The sequence below is a fragment of the Artemia sp. Qi Xiang Cuo genome, chromosome 9 (assembly GCF_049724085.1).
Source record: "Artemia sp. Qi Xiang Cuo chromosome 9, ASM4972408v1, whole genome shotgun sequence".
Classification (NCBI taxonomy): Eukaryota; Metazoa; Arthropoda; class Branchiopoda; order Anostraca; family Artemiidae; genus Artemia; species Artemia sp. Qi Xiang Cuo.
Genome location: NC_142802.1, coordinates 60576308 through 60599137, shown reverse-complemented (window position 1 = coordinate 60599137; position 22830 = coordinate 60576308). Strand labels below are relative to the sequence as shown.

The window sequence follows — 22830 nt, the reverse complement described above, 5'->3', positions numbered from 1 at the left end:
CGTGGAAGCTTAGTCTCAGAAGTAAGGAGTACGAGTCGATCTAGTTTTGCAGTTAGAAATTATGCAGTTAATTTGTGGAATGATTTCCCGGAGAGCATTAGGGAGTCAGAAAACCAGTTTCATTTTATAATTATATTAAAAAAGTTTTTGTTGAGTGGGAATTAAATTTTTTTTTTTTTTTTTTTTTTTTTTTTTTATTTATTTAAAAAATGTTAAATTGTAATTAAGTTGTAAAACAAAAAGTTAAAAAAAAAAGTTAAATTGAGTTAATTTGTATTGAATGGTATGAAAAGTGTAGAAAGAGTGAATGAGTTTTGGTTTATGATAAAAGGTTGTGTGACGCTGCTCAAGTCACAATAGTGGCTTAATAAAACGTCATACGTTCTTACCATTTCTACGTTTGTTGATAATGTTATTCAAAAAATGTGTTGTAGTGCCAGTTAAGTATGATGTATTATTAGTTGAAAATAAAAGTCAAGTCAAGTATTGTCAGTCTGTCGTATCATAGCTGCCACATTGGAAACATTTTTTTTTTCTTTTAATACTGGGATGAGTTCCCGTCTTGGCCTTGTTCTGGCCTTGTGAAGGCATAGGAGTTTTTAGCACAAATTATGTTAACTTCTGCTCGCTTTGTGCCTTCCTTGGTTATTTGCCATGATATTTGTTTTTTTTGGGTTTCATTTACTTATCTATATCGATTTACAATACTTTAGCACTTGGCTGGGTATTTGATTACATTTTTTATCATTTTTTGTTTGACGGAGTTCTTTAATCACCTTTGAAAAACTTATTTTGTTGAAAAAGTTTTTTTAATTAATTTCTGTTCGTTTTATATTGACCTAGTCTTTTCAGAGGAGAAAAAAATAATACTTTAAATCTTTCCGTTTTTTAAGACTTTATAGTTTAGCCTGCTATTTGTATGCTGAAGAAAAATTTTCAGCAATTCTTAACAACAAACCCCCTTTTAAAAATCTGGACACAAATAGTGGTTTTTAATTTAGTTTCATACCTCCTCTAGTTGACCTGAAATGGAAAACTTGATACCATTAGCAAAAAAATCTGTTTAATTTATTTGAAACATTGGATACACTTACGCTATTTTGATTTGGTTAAATTTTAAGAGCAGAAATGGGAGGGTTGGTGTTGGAGGGTGGGAGTGGAAGGGGTATTAGTTGCCCTCCAATCACTTTCGACTATTAAAAAGGGAAGTAGCCCTTTCTATTTTCAATCGAATGAGCCATTTTCAAACTTCCTACGACAACCCCCTCTATACAAAGTGCCGTGGTCTAAACAACAACAACAACAAAAAATATTGCATTATACTCACCTCTATCTTTACTACAAGAACATCAAGCCTTCCAATCACTTTCGACTATTAAAAAGGGCACTAGGCCTTTCGATTTCCAATTGAATGAGCCCTTTTGGAAATGACAACGCTTTTTATAAACACCTTATATGCCCCCAGGACATAAATTAAAACCCTTACCCTAAGTTCTGTTAGGGTGGTTGTCATCCTCTAAGACTGAATTTCCAGAACTTTCAACGACGTTAAACAACATGGCTATCTCAAAATTTTGATTGGATGTGTTTGGGGAAATGGTGGGCGTGAGAGGGGTGTTAGTCACCTTCCAATCACGTTTGACTATTATAAAGGGCACAAGCCACTCCAATTTCCAATTGAATGAGCGCTTTTCGAAGTTTCTACGAAGACTTCTTCGATACGAAGTGCCCTGCTCTAAAGGAATTAATAAATAAATAATACATTGTGTCAACATCGTTCTTATATGCCCCCAGGGTATAACTTAAAACCCTTGCCCTAAGGGTTGTGGCAGAGTGTCCTCCTCTTTATTTAGTCCCCGTTTCTTGTCTCTTTCTCGAGTGTCCCCGTTCTTTACTTAGGCAGCGCGATCGTGCTGCCTATGATTTATACAACAACTTTCTATATAAACCTTATATGCCCCCAGGGCATAACTTACAACCCTTTCACTGAGGGCTCTGAGGGGGTTATCATCCTAAAATACTTAATTTCCAGAACGTTCAACTATGTTGAACAAAATCGATATCTCAAAATTTTGATTGGATGTGTTTTGGAAAATATTGGGCGTGAGAGGAGCGTTAGTCGCTATCCAATCACTTTCGACTATTAAAAAAGGCACTAGCCCTTTCAATTTCCAATTGAATGAGTTTGAAGCCCCTTTTGATGTTTCTACGACAACACTTTCAATAAAAACTTTGTATGCCCCAGGGCATAACTTACAACCCTTGACCTGAGTCCAAACTTTCAACTACGTTGAATAAAATGGATATCTAATAGCTTTGATTGGATGTGTTTGGGGAAAAGGTGGGCGTGAGAGGGGGTTAGTTGCCCTCAAATCACTTTCGACTATTAAAAAGGGTGCTATCCCTTTGAATTTCAAATCGAATGAGCCCTTTTTCAAGTTTCTACGACAAAGACTTCAATAAAAACCTTATATGCCCCCAGGGCATGACTTATAATCCTTGCCCTGAGGGTTTTGGGGGAGTGTCCTCCTCAAAAATATATTTTCTATCTGGAAATCAACTACGCTGAACAAAATGGCTATCTCAAAATTTTTATTGGATGTTTTGGGGGAATGAAAGCCGTGAGAACAGGGTTAGTTGCCCTCAATTCACTTTCGACTATTAAAAAGGGTACTAGCCCTTTGAATTTCCAATCGAATGAGCTTTTTTTGAAGTTTCTACGACAATACCTTCTATAAAAACCTTATATTCCCCCAGGGCATAACTTAAAACCCTTCCCCTGAGGGCTGTGGGGGAGTCTCCTCCTCAAAAACATATTTTCTATCTGGAAATCAACTACGATGAACAAAATGGCTATCTCAAAATTTTGATTAGATTTGTTTGGGGAAATGATGGGCGTGGGGAGGGCTAGTTGCCCTCCCCTCTAATCACTTTCGACTATTAAAAAGGGCACTAGCCCTTTGAATTTCCAATGCAATGAACCTTTTTTGAAGTTTCTAGCACAACACCTTCTATAAAAACCTTTTATGCCCCCTGGGCTTAACTTAAAACCCTTGCCCTGAGGGTTGTGGGGGAAAGTCCTCCTCAAAAATATATTTTCTATTTGGAAATCTACTACGCTGAACAAAACGGCTATCTAAAAATGTTGATTGGATGTGTTTGAGGGAATGATGTTCGTGGGTGGGGGGGGGGGCTAGTTGCCATCCAATCACTTTTTACTGCTAAAACGGGCACTAGAACTCTCAATTTCCAATCAAATGAGCCCTTTTTGAAGTTTCTAAGACGACCCCTTCCATATGAAGTGCCCAGCTCTAAAGGAAAAAAAAAATAGTACATAGTGCCAACATCGTTCTTAGTTGCCCTCAGGCCATAACTTAAAACCCCTGCCCCAAGGTTTGTGGGGGAGTGATCTCCTCAAAAACATATTTTCTATCTGAAAATCAACTACGCTGAACAAAATAGCTATCTAAAATTTTTTATTTGATGTGTTTGGGGGAATGATGGGCGTGGGAGGGGGGCTAGTTGCCCTCAAATCACTTTCGACTATTAAAAAGGGTAGTAGCCATTTGAATTTCCTATCGAATGAACCATTTTTAAAGTTTCTACGACAGCACCTTCTATAAAAACCTTATATGACCCCAGGGCATAATTTAAAACCCTTGCCCTAAGGATTGTGGGAGAGTGTCCTCCTCAAAAAGATATTTTCTATGTGGAAATCAACTACGCTGAACAAAATAACTATCTCAAAATTTCAATTGGATGTGTTTGGGGGAATGATGGAAGTGGAAGGGAGGGGGGGCTAGTTGCCCTCCAATCACTTACTACTATTAAAAAGGGTACCAGACCTTCGAATTTCCAATCGAATGAGCCTGTTTTTAAGTTTCTACGACAATGCCTTCAATAAAAACCTTGTATACCCCAAGGGCGTAACTTAAAATCCTTGCCCTGAGGTTTGTTGGGGAGTGTCCTCCTCAAAAACATATTTTCTATCTGGAAATCAACTACGCTGAAAAAAATGTCTATCTCAAAATTTTGATTGGATGTTTTTGGGGGAATGATGAGCGACGGAGGGGGCTAGTTGCCCTCCAATCATTTTCGACTATTAAAAAGGTCACTAGAACTCTCAATTTCCAATCGAATAAGCCCCTTTTTAAGTTCTTACGACCCCTTCAATATGAAGTGCCCTGCTCTAAAGGAAAAAAATAATACATAGTACATTGTGCCAACATCGTTCTTATATGCCCTCACGGCATAACTTAAAACCCTTGCCCTGAGGGTTTGGGAGTATCCTCCTCAAAAACACATTTTCTATCTGGAGATCAATTACGCTGAACAAAATGGCTACCTCAAAATTTTGTTTTGAGGTTTGGGGGAATGTTTGGGGGAATATATATATATATATATATATATATATATATATATATATATATATTATATATATATATATATATATATATATATATATATATATATATATATATATATATATATATATATATATATATATATATATATATATATATATATATATATATATATATATATATATATATATATATATATATATATATCGGTGCGTAAAAACAGCTCCTCTCATTTGATCTGCTATCAGCGGTCCAATTACCCTGGAACACGTATTTTGGCAGACACTTTCTCAAAATGCCTTTGATACTAACTCGAGACTTCGAAGCCTACTTGTAATTTCTAAAAACATCTAATAACAACATTGCACTATTAATTACCGATTTTCATATATGTATTGGAATAAATTAATTTAAAATTAGTTTGTTTAAAATACAGTGTTCCAACGCTGAAGCCAAGTTTCGCGTTCAAGAGAAATCTGACTTGTCTACCTGTGAAAAGATCTAATGTCGCTTATGTTCCTACGTTCTCTGGAGTACTCGCACCTCGGTCCGGGTTTTTATAATGGGTGAGATGGGGAAAGATCATACTGCCTATTATATATACAGTGGCTGAAACTAAACCCAAAGAGTCTATCACTTGTAATGAATTATTAACAGTCCAGACGTCCATAGGCCGTCTGGCTAAGTGAACGTGTGCTGGGTTGAGATTTCTTTGTCCAAGGGACACGGGTTCGATCCCTGGCGTGGCCAGTTTCAAAGGTTGGGACGCGGGTCAGTGGTGTGACCCTGTTAGTTTAGCCAGAGTCAACCCAGCTCTAAATGGGTACCTGGATAAACCTGGGGACGGAAAGCAGGAAGGGTGTGCAAAAGCACAGGATGGATGGCCCCCAGCCCCCCCCCCATTGCACTTCCTGGCTGAAGGCCTCAAAACGTGGATCAGCACCGCCGGTTTGGACCTTAAGGGTCTATTGCCGCCATACAGTATGGATTAAAATTAGAAGTATTTTTAATTCCAGAGGAATAGGCCTTAAGTTCATTTCTAATTTCCCCTAAAATTGAAGACAGGTCAGTAGCCGCAATTTTGGTTGGACACCTAGCTGCCCCAGCAATAAAGCGTGGCTTAATGGGATTATTATGAAATTCTGCCGTTTAATATAAAAATGGAAACTTTTTATTATTACCATTAATTTAGTATTAATTCTTAAGTATTTCTTTTATATTTTCAATAAAACTGTTATACTCTAAATGAACCCCTCGAGGCAATTATAGCCAAGTAATCAACACAATATTTACACTGGATTCTGATTAATGAATAAATCTCCCGGGTTTGGTCTGTTTTGGTGTACGTTTTTGGACTGAAAAGCCTCTTCCTATCTAATTCATCCACTAGGGGTTACCTCCCCGTAGTAGCCTAATATTTGTAGGTATGAATATATAATGAGTCGGGGTAATAGGCTTGAGCATGTCTGTGCAGGATTATGACTCTTGTTGATAGAAGTTCATCGCCAAGTGTGGAAAACGATGTTGTGACCAAGAGGAGCCCAGAGATGCACATTCAACTGAAGGTCCCATTCAACTGAATGCTCCATTCAACTGAAGGTCCCAGAGAATTCTTGCTATCCGGTCCTAAGCCAGCTTAAGTACTTCGTTTAGACTTGCGAAGATTTGTTAGTCCCCTTACTGAACTATTTCTGGGATCACAGCTTTTCCTGAGTATATACCATCTATTGAATTTGCCAACGCCCCCGTACCAAACAGGTTTTTCTGGTAGGTAAACAGGTCATTACACTCTTTGTCAAGAGGATTTGCGTAATTTCAAAGTTCAGCAATACCGGGTCCTAGCGTGATTGATTTTTTGGACAATTGCCTTTAGTCAAGACTAGTTTTTTGGGAATGTGTCGTTGCTAAAGCTAACTCTCATTGGAAAAAGGGGTATAAAGCTTATTGTTTTTGATAAGAATTGCACAATGAATGTATCGTTTGACGTGGGCATTTTTATGAGCCAATCAGAGGTTGTTCAATATATGATAACTTGATTTGTGGTTGGGATTTGAATAAAAGAAATGGTTATGTTATTTGCTTGCATGTATATGAAGTCCCAAGTTATGTGTGTGCTTGTATAGGAATTCCCTTGTTATGTGCTTGCATTTATAGGAAATCCAAGGATATTTTCTTGCAGTAACAGCACTTCCCACGTTATTTTGATTGCTGGAATAGTAATACCCAGTTATTGTGATTGCAGTTATAGGAATTCCCATGTTATTTTATTGCTAGTTTAGTAATACAAATGTTATTTGATTTATTGTATAGGAATTCCCTTGTTATTTGCTTGCAGGTATAGATATTCCCTTGTTATTTGCTTGCATGTATAGGAATTCCCATGTTATGTGCTTGCGTGTATAGGAATTCCAATGTTATTTGCTTGCATGTATAGGAATTCCCATGTTATTTGCTTGCGTCTATAGGAATTCCCATGTTATTTGCTTGCATGTATAGGAATTCCCTGGTTATTTGCATGCGTGTATAGGAATTCCCATCTTATTTGCTTGCATGTATAGGAACTCCGATGTTATTTGCTTTCGTTTATAGGAAGTCCCATGTTATTTGCTTGCGTGCATAGGAATTCCCTTGTTATTTGCTTGCTTGTATAGGAATTCCCAAGTTATTTGCTTGCGTGTATAGGAATTCCCATGTTATTGGCTTGCGTGTATAGGAATTCCCATGTTATTTGCTTGCATGTATAGGAACTCCCATGTTATTTGCTTGCATGTATAGGTATTACCATGTTTTTTTGCTTGCTTGTATCGGAATTCCCGTGTTAGTTCCTTGCATGTATAGGAATTCCCATGTTCTTTGCTTGCGTGTATCGGAAGTCCCATGCTATTTTCAGGGCTTATGCCCCCCCAACTGAAATTATAAGAGGTTATGTCCCCGTCCTATGCTATTCAATGATCGTCTGTTCCTTCCGACGATATTGTCATGGGCTTTTCCAGGTGTTTTTTATTTAATTTGTAACCATTAAAAACAAAATTTTTGTGTTAAATAAGTAGTTCTTATATATTTTAAAAGAGCTTTACGGGGGTTTGAGACACTCTGTTGCCTGATTCCGTTTGATTTTTCTTTACTTAGTGCTCATTAAAAACGAAATTTTTGTGTTAAATAAGTAGTTCTTGTATCTTTTAAAAGAGCTTTACGGGGTTTGAGAGACTCGGTTGTCTGATTCCGTGTTATTTTTCTTTACTTGGTGCCCATTAAAAAAGTTGCTAGAGAAAACCCCGTGTGGATGAGTTGAAATAAAAAAATTTAACAAGAAATGGCTGAAAAGTGTTTTGGGGGAGATGAGTTGATTGGCAGAAGGATGTATTAGCGAATTTAAAGTGGAGGGCGAGTTGCTAACGAAAAATCTCAGCTAATAGGGTTTTTTGACCGTAAACTCTAGTTTTTTGTAAGAAAATTATGGAAAATACAATTCGTTGGTTCATAGGTGAAACTTAAGTCCAGGTATGGATAGAAAAATAAACTATTTCTGTAGAATCTGAGCTAATAAGGGTTTTTGACCATAAACTCTAGTTTCCTGTAAGAAAATTATGTAAAATAAAATTATCTCGTTCAAATGTTAAACTTAGTTCCATTCTATGGTTCAAATGTGGAAAAACCCATGTGAGTGAGTTAAAATAGAAATTTTTTAACAAGAAATGACTGTAAAGTGTTTTGGAGGAGAGGGGTTCATTGGCAGAAGGATGTAATAGAGTAGTTATAGTGGAGGTCGAGTTGCTAGCGAAAAACCCGTGTGGATGAATTGAAATAAAAATTTTTAACAAGAAATGTCCGAAAAGTGGTTTGGAGAAGATGGAGTGATTGGAAGAATGATACATGATCGAAGTTATAGTGGAGGGCAAGCTGCGAGTGAAAACTATAAGCTAATAAGGGTTTTTGACCTTAAAATATAGTTTTTTGTAATAAAATTATTGAAAATGAAATTCATTTGTTTATTGTTGACATTTAAGTAAATGAATGGATTGAAAAATAATCTATTTCTCTAAAACATGAGCTCATAAGGGTTTTGACTATAAACTCTAGTTTCATGTAAGAAAATTATGGAAAATACAATTCTCACGTTCAAATGTGAAACTTAGGTCAATTCTCTGATTCAAATGTGAAACTTAAGTCCAGTTTCAAATACTCATAATAATGAGGACTGATGGTTCTAATTCAATATTTTTTTTTCATAAAAGCAAACTATTTTTTAAACTTCGAAATTATTCAACTTTTTTTTGTACGTATCTTAAAATGATAAAATATGCTTACGGTTCTAACAATTGTACTCTGTGATTGGTCACAGACACAAAGTGGCTTTCCCACTGATATTCTATGTCCGAATATTGACACTACCTAGTCTATTGCATGTATTAAATCAGTATTTCTTACGCAGTAGTACGATAAACACATAAGTCATATCTTTAAAAAAAGTGAAGATGGAGCATTTTAATAAAGTGTGTTCACATGTCAATGTTATTGTAGCATTGAATGCTGACAAGGAGAAGTATTTAAACTATGAAACAAGTAAAAATGGTAACAGTATTGGAAATGTATGTGTGCATTGTCATGACAGTAAGGAATTTAATTTCTTTGGAGTATCAAAAAAAATCAACTCTTGTGAGGGTGGATATGCAAGAGTGAGATATCCAGAGATGGTAGCACTCAAAGAAAATGCCAAAATAAAAACCATAGTTGATGAAGAGGGACATCTTCTTGCCAGTGCTTGTGGTAACATGCTACCTATTGTTACACCCCATCGTCAACTTTCGGGTATTAGCATTCAACGGAAGATCAAAAGAAGACATGCATACTCTTCTGCTAATATCATAAACCATATCTTGTCGACGTGCCGAAACTGTTACTTTTGTAAAAATATTGTTGTATTAGACAGTGAAATTGCCGGAAAAATAAAAAGGGTATTGGAAGAAAATATCACTAAGGAATATAAAGATGAATCGATGAAAAACAAAGTGCCAGCAAACTTCACTACCATTAATCAAACAATTAATGAACCAAATACTAGCAAAGATGAAGTGCATATTGAACATGTGGATGACCCCCATAAGAAATGTGTTTACATGCTAGTGTTATTGTAGCATTAAATAATGACAAGGAGAAGAATTTGAACTATAAAACAAGTACAAGTGGTAGCACTATTGAAAACGTATGCGTGCGTTGTCATGACACTGTAGAATTAAATTTCTTTGGAGTACCAAAAAAAATTCAATTATACAAATGGTGGATATGAGAAAGTATCATTTCCAGAGATGTTATTACTCAAAGAGAATGCCAACATAAAAATAATAGTTGATGAAGAGGGGCATCTTCATGCTAGTGCTATAGGTAACATGCTACCTATTGATAGAAGCTTTCGTCGGCTCTTAGGTATTAGCACTCAAATGAAAGCAAAGAGGAAAAGAAAGGCCTACTCTGCTACTAATATTCTAAACCATATCTTGTCTACGTGCCTAAACTGTTACATGTGTAAAAATAATGTGTTAATAGACGTTGAAGTTGACAGAAAAATAAAAAGGGTATTGTCAGAAAATATTACTATGAGAAATAAAGATGAAACGATGAAAAACAAAGCACCAGCAAACATTATTGGCATTGATCAAACAGTCAATGAATCAAATAATACCAAATACGAAAAGCATATTGAATCTGTTCATGAGACACCAGTAAAAATTGTGTATGATTCAAAATGGAATAATGATTATTCCACTGATTAAGAACTAAGAGAAGACAATAACTACAATATCAATAGAGAACATGGTGAACCATTTTATTGAACAAATTCAAAATGTTCAAATTTAAACATTAACATTTATAATGTATCATAATATATTTTGTATTAATAGTCTACATAACACTATTTCATTAAAAACATTACATTGTTATGTCTTCGATATTTTTTAGAGTAAGCTAGCACGTCAAGAGTTTAGAATGTCTATTAAAACATCGACGATGTAAGAAAAGGAATTTGCGTACATCTATTGTCAAAACACATGGGATAACATTGTCGAAATCTAGGTATCAGAATGAAGAATTGTAGGTAAGTAAGTAAGCAAGTAAGTAAGGACGTAAGGAAGTAAGTAAGTAAGTAACTAACAAACTATTTCTTGAATTCACCTTATGGATACACAATACAGAAATTTCATTTAAGAAATTATGAAAAAATTGTAAGCAAGTAACAAAAAATTGTAAGCAAGTAACAAACCCTTTCCTGAAGTCACCTCTCGGATCAAACTCTTTATTGATTCCACATCTTGGATATACAGTACAGATACTTCATTAAAGAAATTATGAAAAAAATCGCAAGTAAGTAACTTTTTTCTCTTTATCACAAACAATTTTCACTTAGCTCCATGATGTAGAAATTTAATTCAAGAAATTATGAAAAAATTCTCAGTAATTAACAATTTCTTTCTTGAAGTCAACTCTTAGATACACACTACGGAAATTTCATTCTAGAAATTATGAAAGTATTTGTAGGTTAGTAACAATCTCTTTATTGATTTCACCTCTTGAATATACAGTGCAGATACTTCATTCAAGAAACGTGATTAAACACGTTTTTTTGAAACTACATACTATTTGCATGCCTTTCCTTGGCACCTTTCCAAATGAGCGGGGATTCCCCACTGCTTCCTACACATTGCAAAAAGTGAGCAGTACGAAAACTCCACGTTTTCAACCAGACTGGTTTTTTGGTTTTTAGACAACACGAGAGACATGCAAAGTCGACATAGCTTTATTTCATTTTTTAAAATTCAAGAAATTATGAAAAAATTCTCAGCAAGTAACATTTTCTTTCTTGAAGTCAACTCATGTGTAGAAATTATGAAAAAATTCTCAGTAAGTAATAATTTCTTTCTTGAAGTCAACTCTTGGATAAACAATACGGGAATTTCATTCAAGAAATTATGAAAAAAATGTAACTAAGTAGCAAATTCTTTCTTGAATTCACTTGTTGAATAAACAAAAAGACATTTTATTCAAGAAATTATGACAAAATTCTAAGTAAGTAACAAACTCTTTATTGTTTTCACGAGTTAGATATACGATGTAGAAATTAAATTAAAGAAATTATGAAAAAATTGTAACTAAGTAGTAAATTCTTTCTTGAATTCACCTGTTGGATAAACAAAAAGACATTTCGTTCAAGAAATTACGACAAAATTCTAAGTAAGTAACAAACTCTTTATTGTTTTCACGAGTTAGATAAACGATGTAGAAATTAATTTCAAGAAATTTTGACAAAATTCTAAGAAGTAACCATTTCTTTCTTGAAGTCAACTCTTGGATACACAGTACGGAAATTTCATTCAAGAAATTATGAAAATATTTGTAAGTAAGTAACAAACTCTTTATTGATTCCACCTCTTGGATATATAGTACAGATAATTCATTCAAGAAATTATTAAAAAAATCGCTAGTAAGTAAGTAACATTTTTTTTTTCTCTGTCAACTCTTAGATACACAATACGGAAATTAAATTCAAGAAATTATGAAAGTATTTGTAAGTAAGTAACAGTCTCTTTATTGATTTCTTCTCTTGAATATACAGTACAGATACTTCATTCAAGAAACGTGATTAAACACGTTTTGAAACTACATGCTATTTGCATGCCTTTGCTTGGCACCTTTCCAAATGAGCGGGGATTCCCCACTGGTTCCTACACATTGCAAAAAGTGAGCAGTACGAAAACTCCACGTTTTCAACCAGACTGGTTTTTAGACAACACACCCACAGAGATGACACACACAGTACGGAAATTTCATTCAAGAAATTATAAAAAAAATATTTGTAAGTAAGTAACAAGCTCTTTATTGATTTCACCTCTTGAATAGACAGTACAGATACTTCATTCAAGAAAACGTGATTAAACACTTTTTGAAACTACATGCTATTTTTATATCAGTGCTCGGCTCGTGTTCACCTAAACAGTGATTCCACCCTGGGTAATAAAAATTGCAAAAAAGTGACCAGGACATAAACCCCATGATTTCAACCAGACTGGTTTTTTTAGTGGTCAAAAAGGGTAGGTATGTAAATTTACCATAGCTTTATTTCATTTTTTTTAAGGTTCATTTATACGGGGTTACGTACGCGCACGTAACAAATGAAATAAAGCTATGTCGACTTTGCATATCTCTCCTGATTGGTCCCTAAAAAACCAGTCTGGTTGAAAACGTGGAGTTTTCGTACTGCTCACTTTTTTGCAATGTGTAGGAACCAGTGGGGAATCCCCGCTCGTTTGGAAAGGTGCCAAGGAAAGGCATACAAATAGCATGTAGTTTCAAAACGTGTTTAATCAAGTTTTTCTTGAATGAAGTATCTGTACTGTATAATCAAGAGGTTAAATCAATAAAGAGCCTGTTACTTACTTACAAATATTTTTTTATAATTTCTTGAATTAAATTTCCGTATTGTGTGTGTCATCTCTGTGGGTGTGTTGTCTAAAAAACCAGTCTGGTTGAAAACGTGGAGTTTTCGTACTGCTCACTTTTTGCAATGTGTAGGAAGCAGTGGGAATCCCCGCTCTTTTGGAAAGGTGCCAAGCAAAGGCATTCAAATAGCATGTAGTTTCAAAACGTGTTTAATCACGTTTCTTGAATGAAGTATCTGTACTGTATATTCAAGAGAAGAAATCAATAAAGAGACTGTTACTTACTTACAAATACTTTCATAATTTCCTGAATTTAATTTCCGTATTGTGTATCTAAGAGTTGACAGAGAAAAAAAAAATGTTACTTACTTACTTGAGATTTTTTTAATAATTTCTTTAATGAAGTATCTGTAATGTATATACAAGAGGTGGAATAAATAAAGAGTTTGTTACTTACTTACAAATATTTTCATAATTTCTTTAATGAAATTTCCGTACTGTGTATCCAAGAGTTGACTTCAAGACAGAAATGGTAACTTCTTGAGAATTTTTTCATAATTTCTTGAAAATAATTTCTACATCGTTTATCTAACTCGTGAAAACAATAAAGAGTTTGTTGCGTACTTAGAATTTTTTCGTAATTTCTTGAACGAAATGTCTTTTTGTTTATCCAACAGGTGAATTCAAGAAAGAATTTACTACTTAGTTACAATTTTTTCATAATTTCTTGAATTTAATTTCTACATCGTATATCTAACTCGTTGAAAACAATAAAGAGTTTGTTACTTACTTAGAATTTTGTCATAATTTCTTGAATGAAATGTCTTTTTGTTTATTCAACAAGTGAATTCAAGAAAGAATTTGCTACTTAGTTACAATTTTTTCATAATTTCTTGAATGAAATTCCCGTATTGTGTATCCAAGAGTTGACTTCAAGAAAGAAATTGTTACTTACTGAGAATTTTTTCATAATTTCTACACATGAGTTGACTTCAAGAAAGAAATTGTTACTTGCTGAGAATTTTTTCATAATTTCTTGAATTTTAAAAAAATGAAATAAAGCTATGTCGACTTTGCATGTCTCTCGTGTTGTCTAAAAAACCAAAAAACCAGTCTGGTTGAAAACGTGGAGTTTTCGTAATGCTCACTTTTTGCAATGCGTAGGAAGCAGTGGGGAATCCCCGCTCATTTGGAAAGGTGCCAAGGAAAGGCATGCAAATAGCATGTAGTTTCAAAAAACGTGTTTAATCACGTTTCTTGAATGAAGTATCTGTACTGTATATTCAAGAGGTGAAATCAATAAAGAGATTGTTACTTACCTACAAATACTTTCATAATTTCTAGAATGAAATTTCCGTATTGTGTATCTAAGAGTTGACTTCAAGAAAGAAATTGTTACTTACTGAGAATTTTTTCATAATTTCTTGAATTAAATTTCTACATCATGGAGCTAAGTGAAAATTGTTTGTGATAAAGAGAAAAAAGTTACTTACTTGCGATTTTTTTCATAATTTCTTTAATGAAGTATCTGTACTGTATATCCAAGAGGTGGAATCAATAAAGAGTTTGATCCGAGAGGTGACTTCAGGAAAGGGTTTGTTACTTGCTTACAATTTTTTGTTACTTGCTTACAATTTTTTCATAATTTCTTAAATGAAATATCTGCATTGTGTATCCATGGGGTGAATTCAAGAAAGAGTTTGTTACTTACTTACTTACTTACTTACTTACTTACTTACTTACTTGCTTACTTACTTACCTACAATTTTTCATTCTGATATCTAGATTTTGACAATGTTATCCCATGTGTTTGACAATAGATGTACGCAAATTCCTTTTCTTACATCGTCGATGTTTTAAATATACATTATAAACGATTGATGTGCTATCTTACTCTAAAAAATAATTAACACATAACAATGTTATGTTTTTAATGAAATAGTGTTATGTAGAATATTAATACAAAAATATATTATGATACATTTTTAATGTTACTGATTAACTTTGAACATTTTGAACCTGTTTTATAAAATGGTTCACCATATTCTCTATTGATATTGTAGTTATTGTCTTCTCTTAGTTTAAAATCAGTATAATAATCAGTATTCAATTTTTAATAATAAAAAGTTTGTACTGTTGTTTCATGAACAGGTTAAATATGCTATTCGTCTTTGGTATTATTTGATTCATTGACTGTTTGATCAAAGCCAATAATATTTGCTGGTGCTTTGTTTTTCATCGTTTCATCTTTATATTACATAGTGTTATTTTCTGACAAGACCCTTTTTATTTTTTTGGCAATTTCAACGTCTATTATCACATTATTTTTACACAGGTAAAAGTTTAGGAACATAGAGACGGGATGGTTTAGAAAATTAGTAGCAGAGTATGCCTTTCTTTTCCTCTTTTCTTTCATTTGAATTCTAATACATAAAAGCCGACGAAAGGTTCTATCAATAGGTAGTATGTTACCTATAGCACTAGCATGAAGATACCCCTCTTCATCAACTATTATTTTTATGTTGGCATTCTCTTTGAGTACTAACATCTCTGGAAATGATACTTTCCCATATCCACCATTTGTATAATCGAATTTTTTTGGTACTCCAAAGAAATTTAATTCCATAGTGTCATGACAACGCACGCATACGTTTCCGATAGTGCTATCACTTGTACTTGTTTCATAGTTCAAATACTTTTCCTTGTCAGCATTCAATGCTACAATAACACTAGCATGTGAACACATTTCTAATGGGGGGTTATCCACATGTTCAATATGCACTTCATCTTTGCTATTATTTGGTTCATTAATTGTTTGATTAATGGTAGTGAAGTTTGCTGGTACTTGTTTTTCATCGATTCATCTTTATATTCCTTAGTGATATTTTCTGCCGATGCCCTTTTTATTTTTCCGGCAATTTCACTGTCTATTACAACATTATTTTAAAAAAGGTAACAGTTTCGGCACGTCGACAAGATATGGTTTATGAAATTACTAGAAGAGTATGCATGTCTTCTTTTGATCTTCCGTTGAATGCTAATACCCGAAAGTTGACGATGGGGTGTAACAATAGGTAGCATGTTACCACAAGCACTGGCAAGAAGATGTCCCTCTTCATCAACTATGATTTTTATGTTGGCATTTTCTTTGAGTGCTATCATCTCTGGATATCTCACTCTTGCATATCCACCATCAAAAGAGTTGAATTTTTTGGTACTCCAAAGAAATTAAATTCCTTACTGTCATGACAATGCACACATACATTTCAAATTGTGCTACCATTTTTACTTGTTTCATAGTTTAAATACTTCTCCTTGTCAGCATTCAATGCTACAATAACATTGACATGTGAACACACTTTATTAAAATGCTCCATCTTCACTTTTTTAAAAGATATTACTTATGTGTTTATCGTACTACTGCGTAAAAAATACTGATTTAATACATGCAATAGACTAGGTAGTGTCGATATTCGGACATAGAATATCAGTGGGAAAGCCACATTGTGTCTCTGACCAATCACAGAGTACAATTGTTAGAACCGCAAGCATATTTCATAATTTTAAGATACGTACAAAAAAAAAGTTGAATAATTTCGAAGTTTAAAAAAATAGTTTGCTTTTATGAAAAAAAAAATATTGAATTAGAACCATCAGTCCTCATTATTATGAGTATTCGAAACTGGACTTAAGTTTCACATTTGAACCAGAGAATTGACCTAAGTTTCACATTTGAACGAGAGAATTGTATTTTCCATAATTTTCTTACAGGAAACTAGAGTTTATGGTCAAAACCCCTTATTAGCTCAGATTCTACAGAAATAGTTTATTTTTCAATCCATACCTGGACTTAAGTTTCACCTATGAACCAACAAATTGTATTTTCCATAATTTTCTAACAAAAAACTAGAGTTTACGGTCAAAAACCCTTATTAGCTTAGATTTTTCACTAGCAACTTGCCCTCCACTATAAGTTCGCTAATACCTCCTTCTGCCAATAAACCCATCTCCCCCAAAACACTTTTCAGACATTTCTTGTTAAAAATTTTTATTTCAACTCATCCACACGGGTTTTTCACTAGCAACTCGGCCTCCACTATAACTACGCTAATACATCCTTCTGCCAATTAACCCATCTCCTCCAAAACACTTTTCAGTCATTTCTTGTTAAAAAATTTCTATTTTAACTCATTCACACGGGTTTTTCCACATTTGAACCAGAGAATGGACCTAAGTTTCACATTTGAACGAGAGACTTGTATTTTGCATAATTTTCTTACAGGAAACTAGAGTTTATGGTCAAAAACCCTTATTAGCTCAGATTCTACAGAAATAGTTTATTTTTCGATCCATACCTGGACTTAAGTTTCACCTATGAACCAACGAATTATATTTTCCATAATTTTCTTACAAAAAACTAGAGTTTACGGTCAAAAACCCCTATTAGCTTAGATTTTTCGCTAGCAACTCGCCCTCCACTTTAAATTCGCTAATACATCCTTCTGCCAATCAACTCATCTCCCCCAAAACACTTTTCAGCCATTTCTTGTTAAAATTTTTTATTTCAACTCATCCACACGGGGTTTTCGCTAGCAACTTATTTAATGGGCACCAAGTAAAGAAAAATGACACGGAATCAGACAACCGAGTGTCTCAAACCCCGTAAAGCTCTTTTAAAATATACAAGAACTACTTATTTAACACAAAAAATTCGTTTTTAATGAGCACTAAGTAAAGAAAAATCAAACGGAATCAGGCAACAGAGTGTCTCAAACCCCGTAAAGATCTTTTAAAATATATAAGAACTACTTATTTAACACAAAAATTTTGTTTTTAATGGGTACCAAGTAAAGAAAAACCACACGGAAAAGCCCCTTATAATAGCATAGGAAGGAACATAAGCTCCTGGAATAGCATAGGAAGGGGACATAACCCCTTATAATAGCATGGGGGGGGGACATAAGCCCTTAAAATAGCATGGGAATTCCTATACACGCAAGCAAATAACACGGGAAGTCCTATACATGCTAGCAAATAACAAAGTAATTCCTATACAAGCAAGCAAAAAAAATTGGTAATACATATACACGCAAGCAAATAACTTGGGAGTTCATATACATGAACGCACATAACAGGGGAATTCCTATACACGCAAGCCAATACCATGGGAATTCCTATACAAGCAAGCAAATAACATGGTAATTCCTATACATGCACGCAAAGAACATGGTAATTACTATACAAGCAAGCAAATAACTTGGGAATTCCTATACACGCAAGCAAATAACATAGGAATTCCTATACATGCAAGCAAATAAGATGGGAATTCCTATACGCGCAAGCAAATAACACGGGAATTCCTATACATGCAAGCAAATAACATGGGAATTCCTATAGAAGCAAGCAAATAACATGGGAATTCCTATACATGCAAGCAAATAACATGGGAATTCCTATACACGCAAGCAAATAACATGGGAATTCCTATACATGCAAGCAAATAACAAGGGCATAACTATACAAGCAAGCAAATAACTTGGGAATTCCTATACACGCAAGCAAAGAACCTGGGTATTCCTATACACGCAAGCAAATAACAAGGGCATTACTATAAATTCAAGCACATAAAATTGGAATTACTATAAACGCAACCAAAATAACGTGGGAATTCATATACAAGCAAGCAAATAACATGGGAGTTCCTATACATACAAGCAAATAACGAGGGAATTCCTATACACGCAAGCAAATAACTTGGGAATTCCTATACATGCAAGCAAATAACATAACCATTTCTTTTATTCAAATCCCAACCACAAATCAAGTTATCGTATATTGAACAACCTCTGATTGTCTCATAAAAAATGCCCACGTCAAACGACACTTTAATTGTGCAATTATTATGAAAAACAAAAAGCGTGAGACCCCTTTGTCAAATGAGAGTTAGTTTTAGCAACGACACATTCCCAAAAAAACTAGTGTTGACTAGAGACACTTGTCAAAAAATTCAATCACGCTAGGACACAGTCTTGCTGAACTTTGAAATTACGCAAATCCTCTTGACAAAGAGTGTAATGACCTGTTTACCTACCAGAAAAACCTGTTTGGTACGGGGGCGTTGGCAAATTCAATAGATGGTATATACTTTCCTGAGGCAAAAATAGTTTCTATTATTCAGAGAATATTAAAATTGCAACTTGGAATTTTATAATGTCAAACAGTAGCTACCTCATCGACATTCTGACTGACGAGTTAAGACCCTTAGAACTGGACTTATTAGAAGTTTCAGAAACTCATGTCCCAGGGAAAGGAAACATGAAAACAGAAAGAGTTTCTGAAGGTATTAATAATAGAATGATAGTTGTTCATTTTATGAGTGAAAAGTGCAGGGTATCAGTCATAGACGGACTGACGAAAATTGCAGTCACTCAGATAAAATTTTACTTACAGCTACAGAAAGAAATAGACATGGTCACAAGTAGAAATAGATTTCAACGCCCAGGTCAGTAGAAATAGGAATAAATAATATCAAAGCCCGTGTAAATTTGATGTAGCAAAAGAAAACATGATGGTTACAGACAACTACAATTTTGTAGATATAATAATCTAGTTATAATCAATACAATATTTGGTAAAAAAAAACAAAAAATGGTCCATAAGTTAACATGGTATTCAAATGATAGTAACACAGCTAATCCTGTTGATTATGTTATTGTAAACCGAATACAGGCAGGATCAATACAAGATACATAGGATATATAGATATATAGGATATAGATAGGATATAGATATATATAGATACAAGATATATAGGAGTGCTGTTTTTTATATTGAAAGTAAACTGAACTATCTAGTAGTGTCTAGGGTTAATGTGAAACTTAAAAATTAGAAAGGGTAACTACCTTCCGGGAAGCTATAAAGTTGATAGACTCAAGGATGAGAATTTGAGAGACACTTTCCAGGAACAGTTGAATACTAAACTGAAGAATTTAAAATTTGACAATACAGAAGATGGATGGAATAATTTCAGGGAAATAGTTTGTAAAGTCGCTGATGATGTTATGAGGAATGAACTTAGGAACGTGGCTAGGAATACTAATGAAATAGCTTTATTTTTAATAGAGAGAAGGAGGGACTTGTAGAATAATTGCGTTAGTGATAGATCATATGAAAATAAGAGAAATGTAAAGAAAGTGGAGAAAGCATCAAACTATAAATTAAGGAGACGGAAGTAAAGATGATGGATAAAATTGCCAAAGATCTGGAAGATGTATTCAGACGGTATAATGGTAAATATTGTACTGGTAAGTTGATAAATTCAGATGTAATGGTCAATTTGGATTTGCCCCAGTTAAAGATAGAAACTGGGCCACAATCACTACTAAGGAAAAAGTTAAAGAGAGATGGGTAGAATATTTTGAGAATTTTCTAAACCATGATGGAGTTAAAGGAAAAGAATGAAAATTTTAGGACACTTTGGTTGTGAAGGAAGATTTATTTTGTGACGAAGAATTATTGACAGTACTTATATCATTAAAAATGATACGGCCCAGGTGCAAATAGCGTGCTTAATGAGTTTCTTAATGGTGGTTATGAACTTAGAAATAAGCTACTTAAGATTAGGAAAACGATTTTGAAAAAGAGAAGTATCTAGAGATTTAGGAAAGCACTAGTTAAACCCCTGTATAAGAAAAGTGATAAGAGTGAGTGTAGTAATTATAGAGGTAGCCTATAAGCCTGGTTTTTGTAGGTAACAAATTACTTAGTATGGGGGTAATTTTTAGACTTGAAGCTGTTGCAGATAAAGTTTAAAGAGGAGAGCAATAAGGTTTTAGGAAGTGTAGAAGATGTATCTTCTACACTCACTTTCACTCTTAGACTATTTTCACTCTTAGACTTAGAGTATTTTCACTCTTAGATTAATAATTGAGAAGTGTCTGAGTCATCAAACACCTTTAGTCCTCATTTTATAGATTATGAGCAAGCTTTTCATTCAACTGATAGAAGAGCTTTGGCGAAGGCCTTATTCTAGTATGGTATATCAGATGAATGCATTAAAGTTATAAATGGTCTGCACAAGAATAACATTGCCGTGGTTAAGGTAGGAAATGAGGTTATTAGGCGGTTATGTATTAAATCAGGAGTTAAGCATTGTTGGATTCTATCCCGGTTAATGTGGGTAATTTTGATGGACTTGGTCTTAAGGAGCACAGGAGAACATGAAATCAATTCTGGATCTAAAACTCCAATGGACTAAGATTATGCTTATGACTTAAGCATCTTAGCTGAAAGTGTTAGCAAAATGAATGAACCCTTAGAGGTTTTGCGAGTTTAGGGTGCAAGAATGGATTTGAAAATTAATGTTAAGAAGTTATTAGCCCAGACGCTGAATGCAGTGAAGGTGCTAACAGTAGAATAGCCAAGGCCCAGAGTGTTTTTACAGTTGAAAAAAGTTTGGAAGAATAGGAAGATAAGTCTGCGAATCAAGATTTGAATATTGGGTATCACAGTGATGACACTGGTCAAGTAAGGTTCTGAAGCGTGTGCACTCTGTAAAACGGAGGAATATTTGCTAAATGGCTTACAGAGAAATGGTCAATGCACGGTTATGACTACCCAACTGACCGACTGTAGCTCAAACCCTAAGCTTTACGAAAAATGTGGTTCGATTCCACTTTCTAGGGTTATATTGACAGAAAAGTTGAAATGGCTAGGGCATTTTTTGCAGGTGAAGGTTTACAGATTGCCAAAAATTGTCTAGATCAGCCGACCGTCTAGGGCAAAACTAAAACTAAAAATGTCCTCGGTTGGGGTGGGAGGGTGTTGTAAGGAAATATTTAAGGGAAATAGGAACCTCGTTGGAGAATGTAAAGAGGGAAGCTTTGAATAGATTGGGATGGGGGAGGAGCTTACGTAGCTGTGTTGGCCTCAGGCAACTTGGTGCTGCAGTTAGTTGTTAATAGTAGTAGTGGTAGTAGAGACATCTTGAATTTCTTCTGTTGTAAGTTTTCAGGAAAAATTTAACCAGATGTGTAAGCTTACCTTTGTTAAAGATAGTAGGTCCCACAACTTTCCTTACAATCAAAATTGGTATAAGGATAATAGAAGCAATCAGCCATATGCCAAAAATTACTTTTCTTGCGATTGCTTTATTGAAAACCTATAAAATAAGAGACTATTCAGAGAATGCTTTTATTATTGTCATTAATTGGAAGTTACAAAAATGCAAAAAATTCACTTTTTTATTTCATTAGTTCCCAGTTCCTTGTTCATTATAACTCCTGTTAGTTTTTTTTTTGTTCTGCTCAAGACATAGCTTCGCTCTTTACTTTTGTTAAACAAAAATATATGTTAATTTTTCTATTTAATCCCTCTTCGTTTTTAATTCGTTTCTGTAAAAATAAAAAATAAAAAAGATAGAAGAACTTTAAAAAATGCATTGAAAATAATGATTGAGCACATAAATTAACAGTAATAATCATAATTACTATAAATTATTAAATTGGTAATCATAAGATATTATAAGGGATTACATGGGCTGTGGGGGAGGGGTGGGGTTGACATCGCGAAAGACATAGTTACTGCACTTTTCAGCTATGTTGAACAGAACGGCTGTATCAAAATTTTGATCGAGCTGGTTGCTTTCCAATAACTTGATTCTTAAAAAAGGCAGTAGAACTTTCCATTTTCGATCCAATCAATGCCAGTTGTCAAAGATATTGCTGATACACCTTTGACAATCTGTATGCACATACTATTTTTTTTATTTAATTCAACTTTCTCCTCAAGATTTCCTCAAATTTTCGCTTCAATATCTTTAACCTTGGTAATGCTTGCTACAAAAGCAGTAGTTGTAGTGGTAGTAGTGGTAGCAGAAGTAGCAGTAAGAGTAGTAGTAGTAGCAGTAGTAGTGGCGTACAAACATTGCCTTTTGGTTAATTGATCCTTCCCTTTAAGCATTCCTTGAAAGTTGTAACTTAATACCCTAATCCATTCCTGAGATAAGCTTCTTCGACAATCTGCATCTACACAGT

The 22830-nt window shown here is 34.1% G+C and overlaps 1 protein-coding gene across 2 annotated transcripts in view; it reads right to left on the bottom strand.

Annotated features, from left to right (window-relative positions):
• LOC148948895 (orexin receptor type 2-like) overlaps positions 1 to 22830 on the bottom strand; it is a 356926-nt gene that overhangs the window by 98744 nt on the left and 235352 nt on the right. For both annotated transcript variants that reach the window (XM_089094812.1, XM_089094813.1), the window contains exon 4: positions 21839 to 21956. In XM_089094812.1, coding sequence (XP_088950938.1) covers positions 21839 to 21956 — 118 coding nt within the window. The remainder of the gene's footprint in view (positions 1 to 21838; positions 21957 to 22830) is intronic.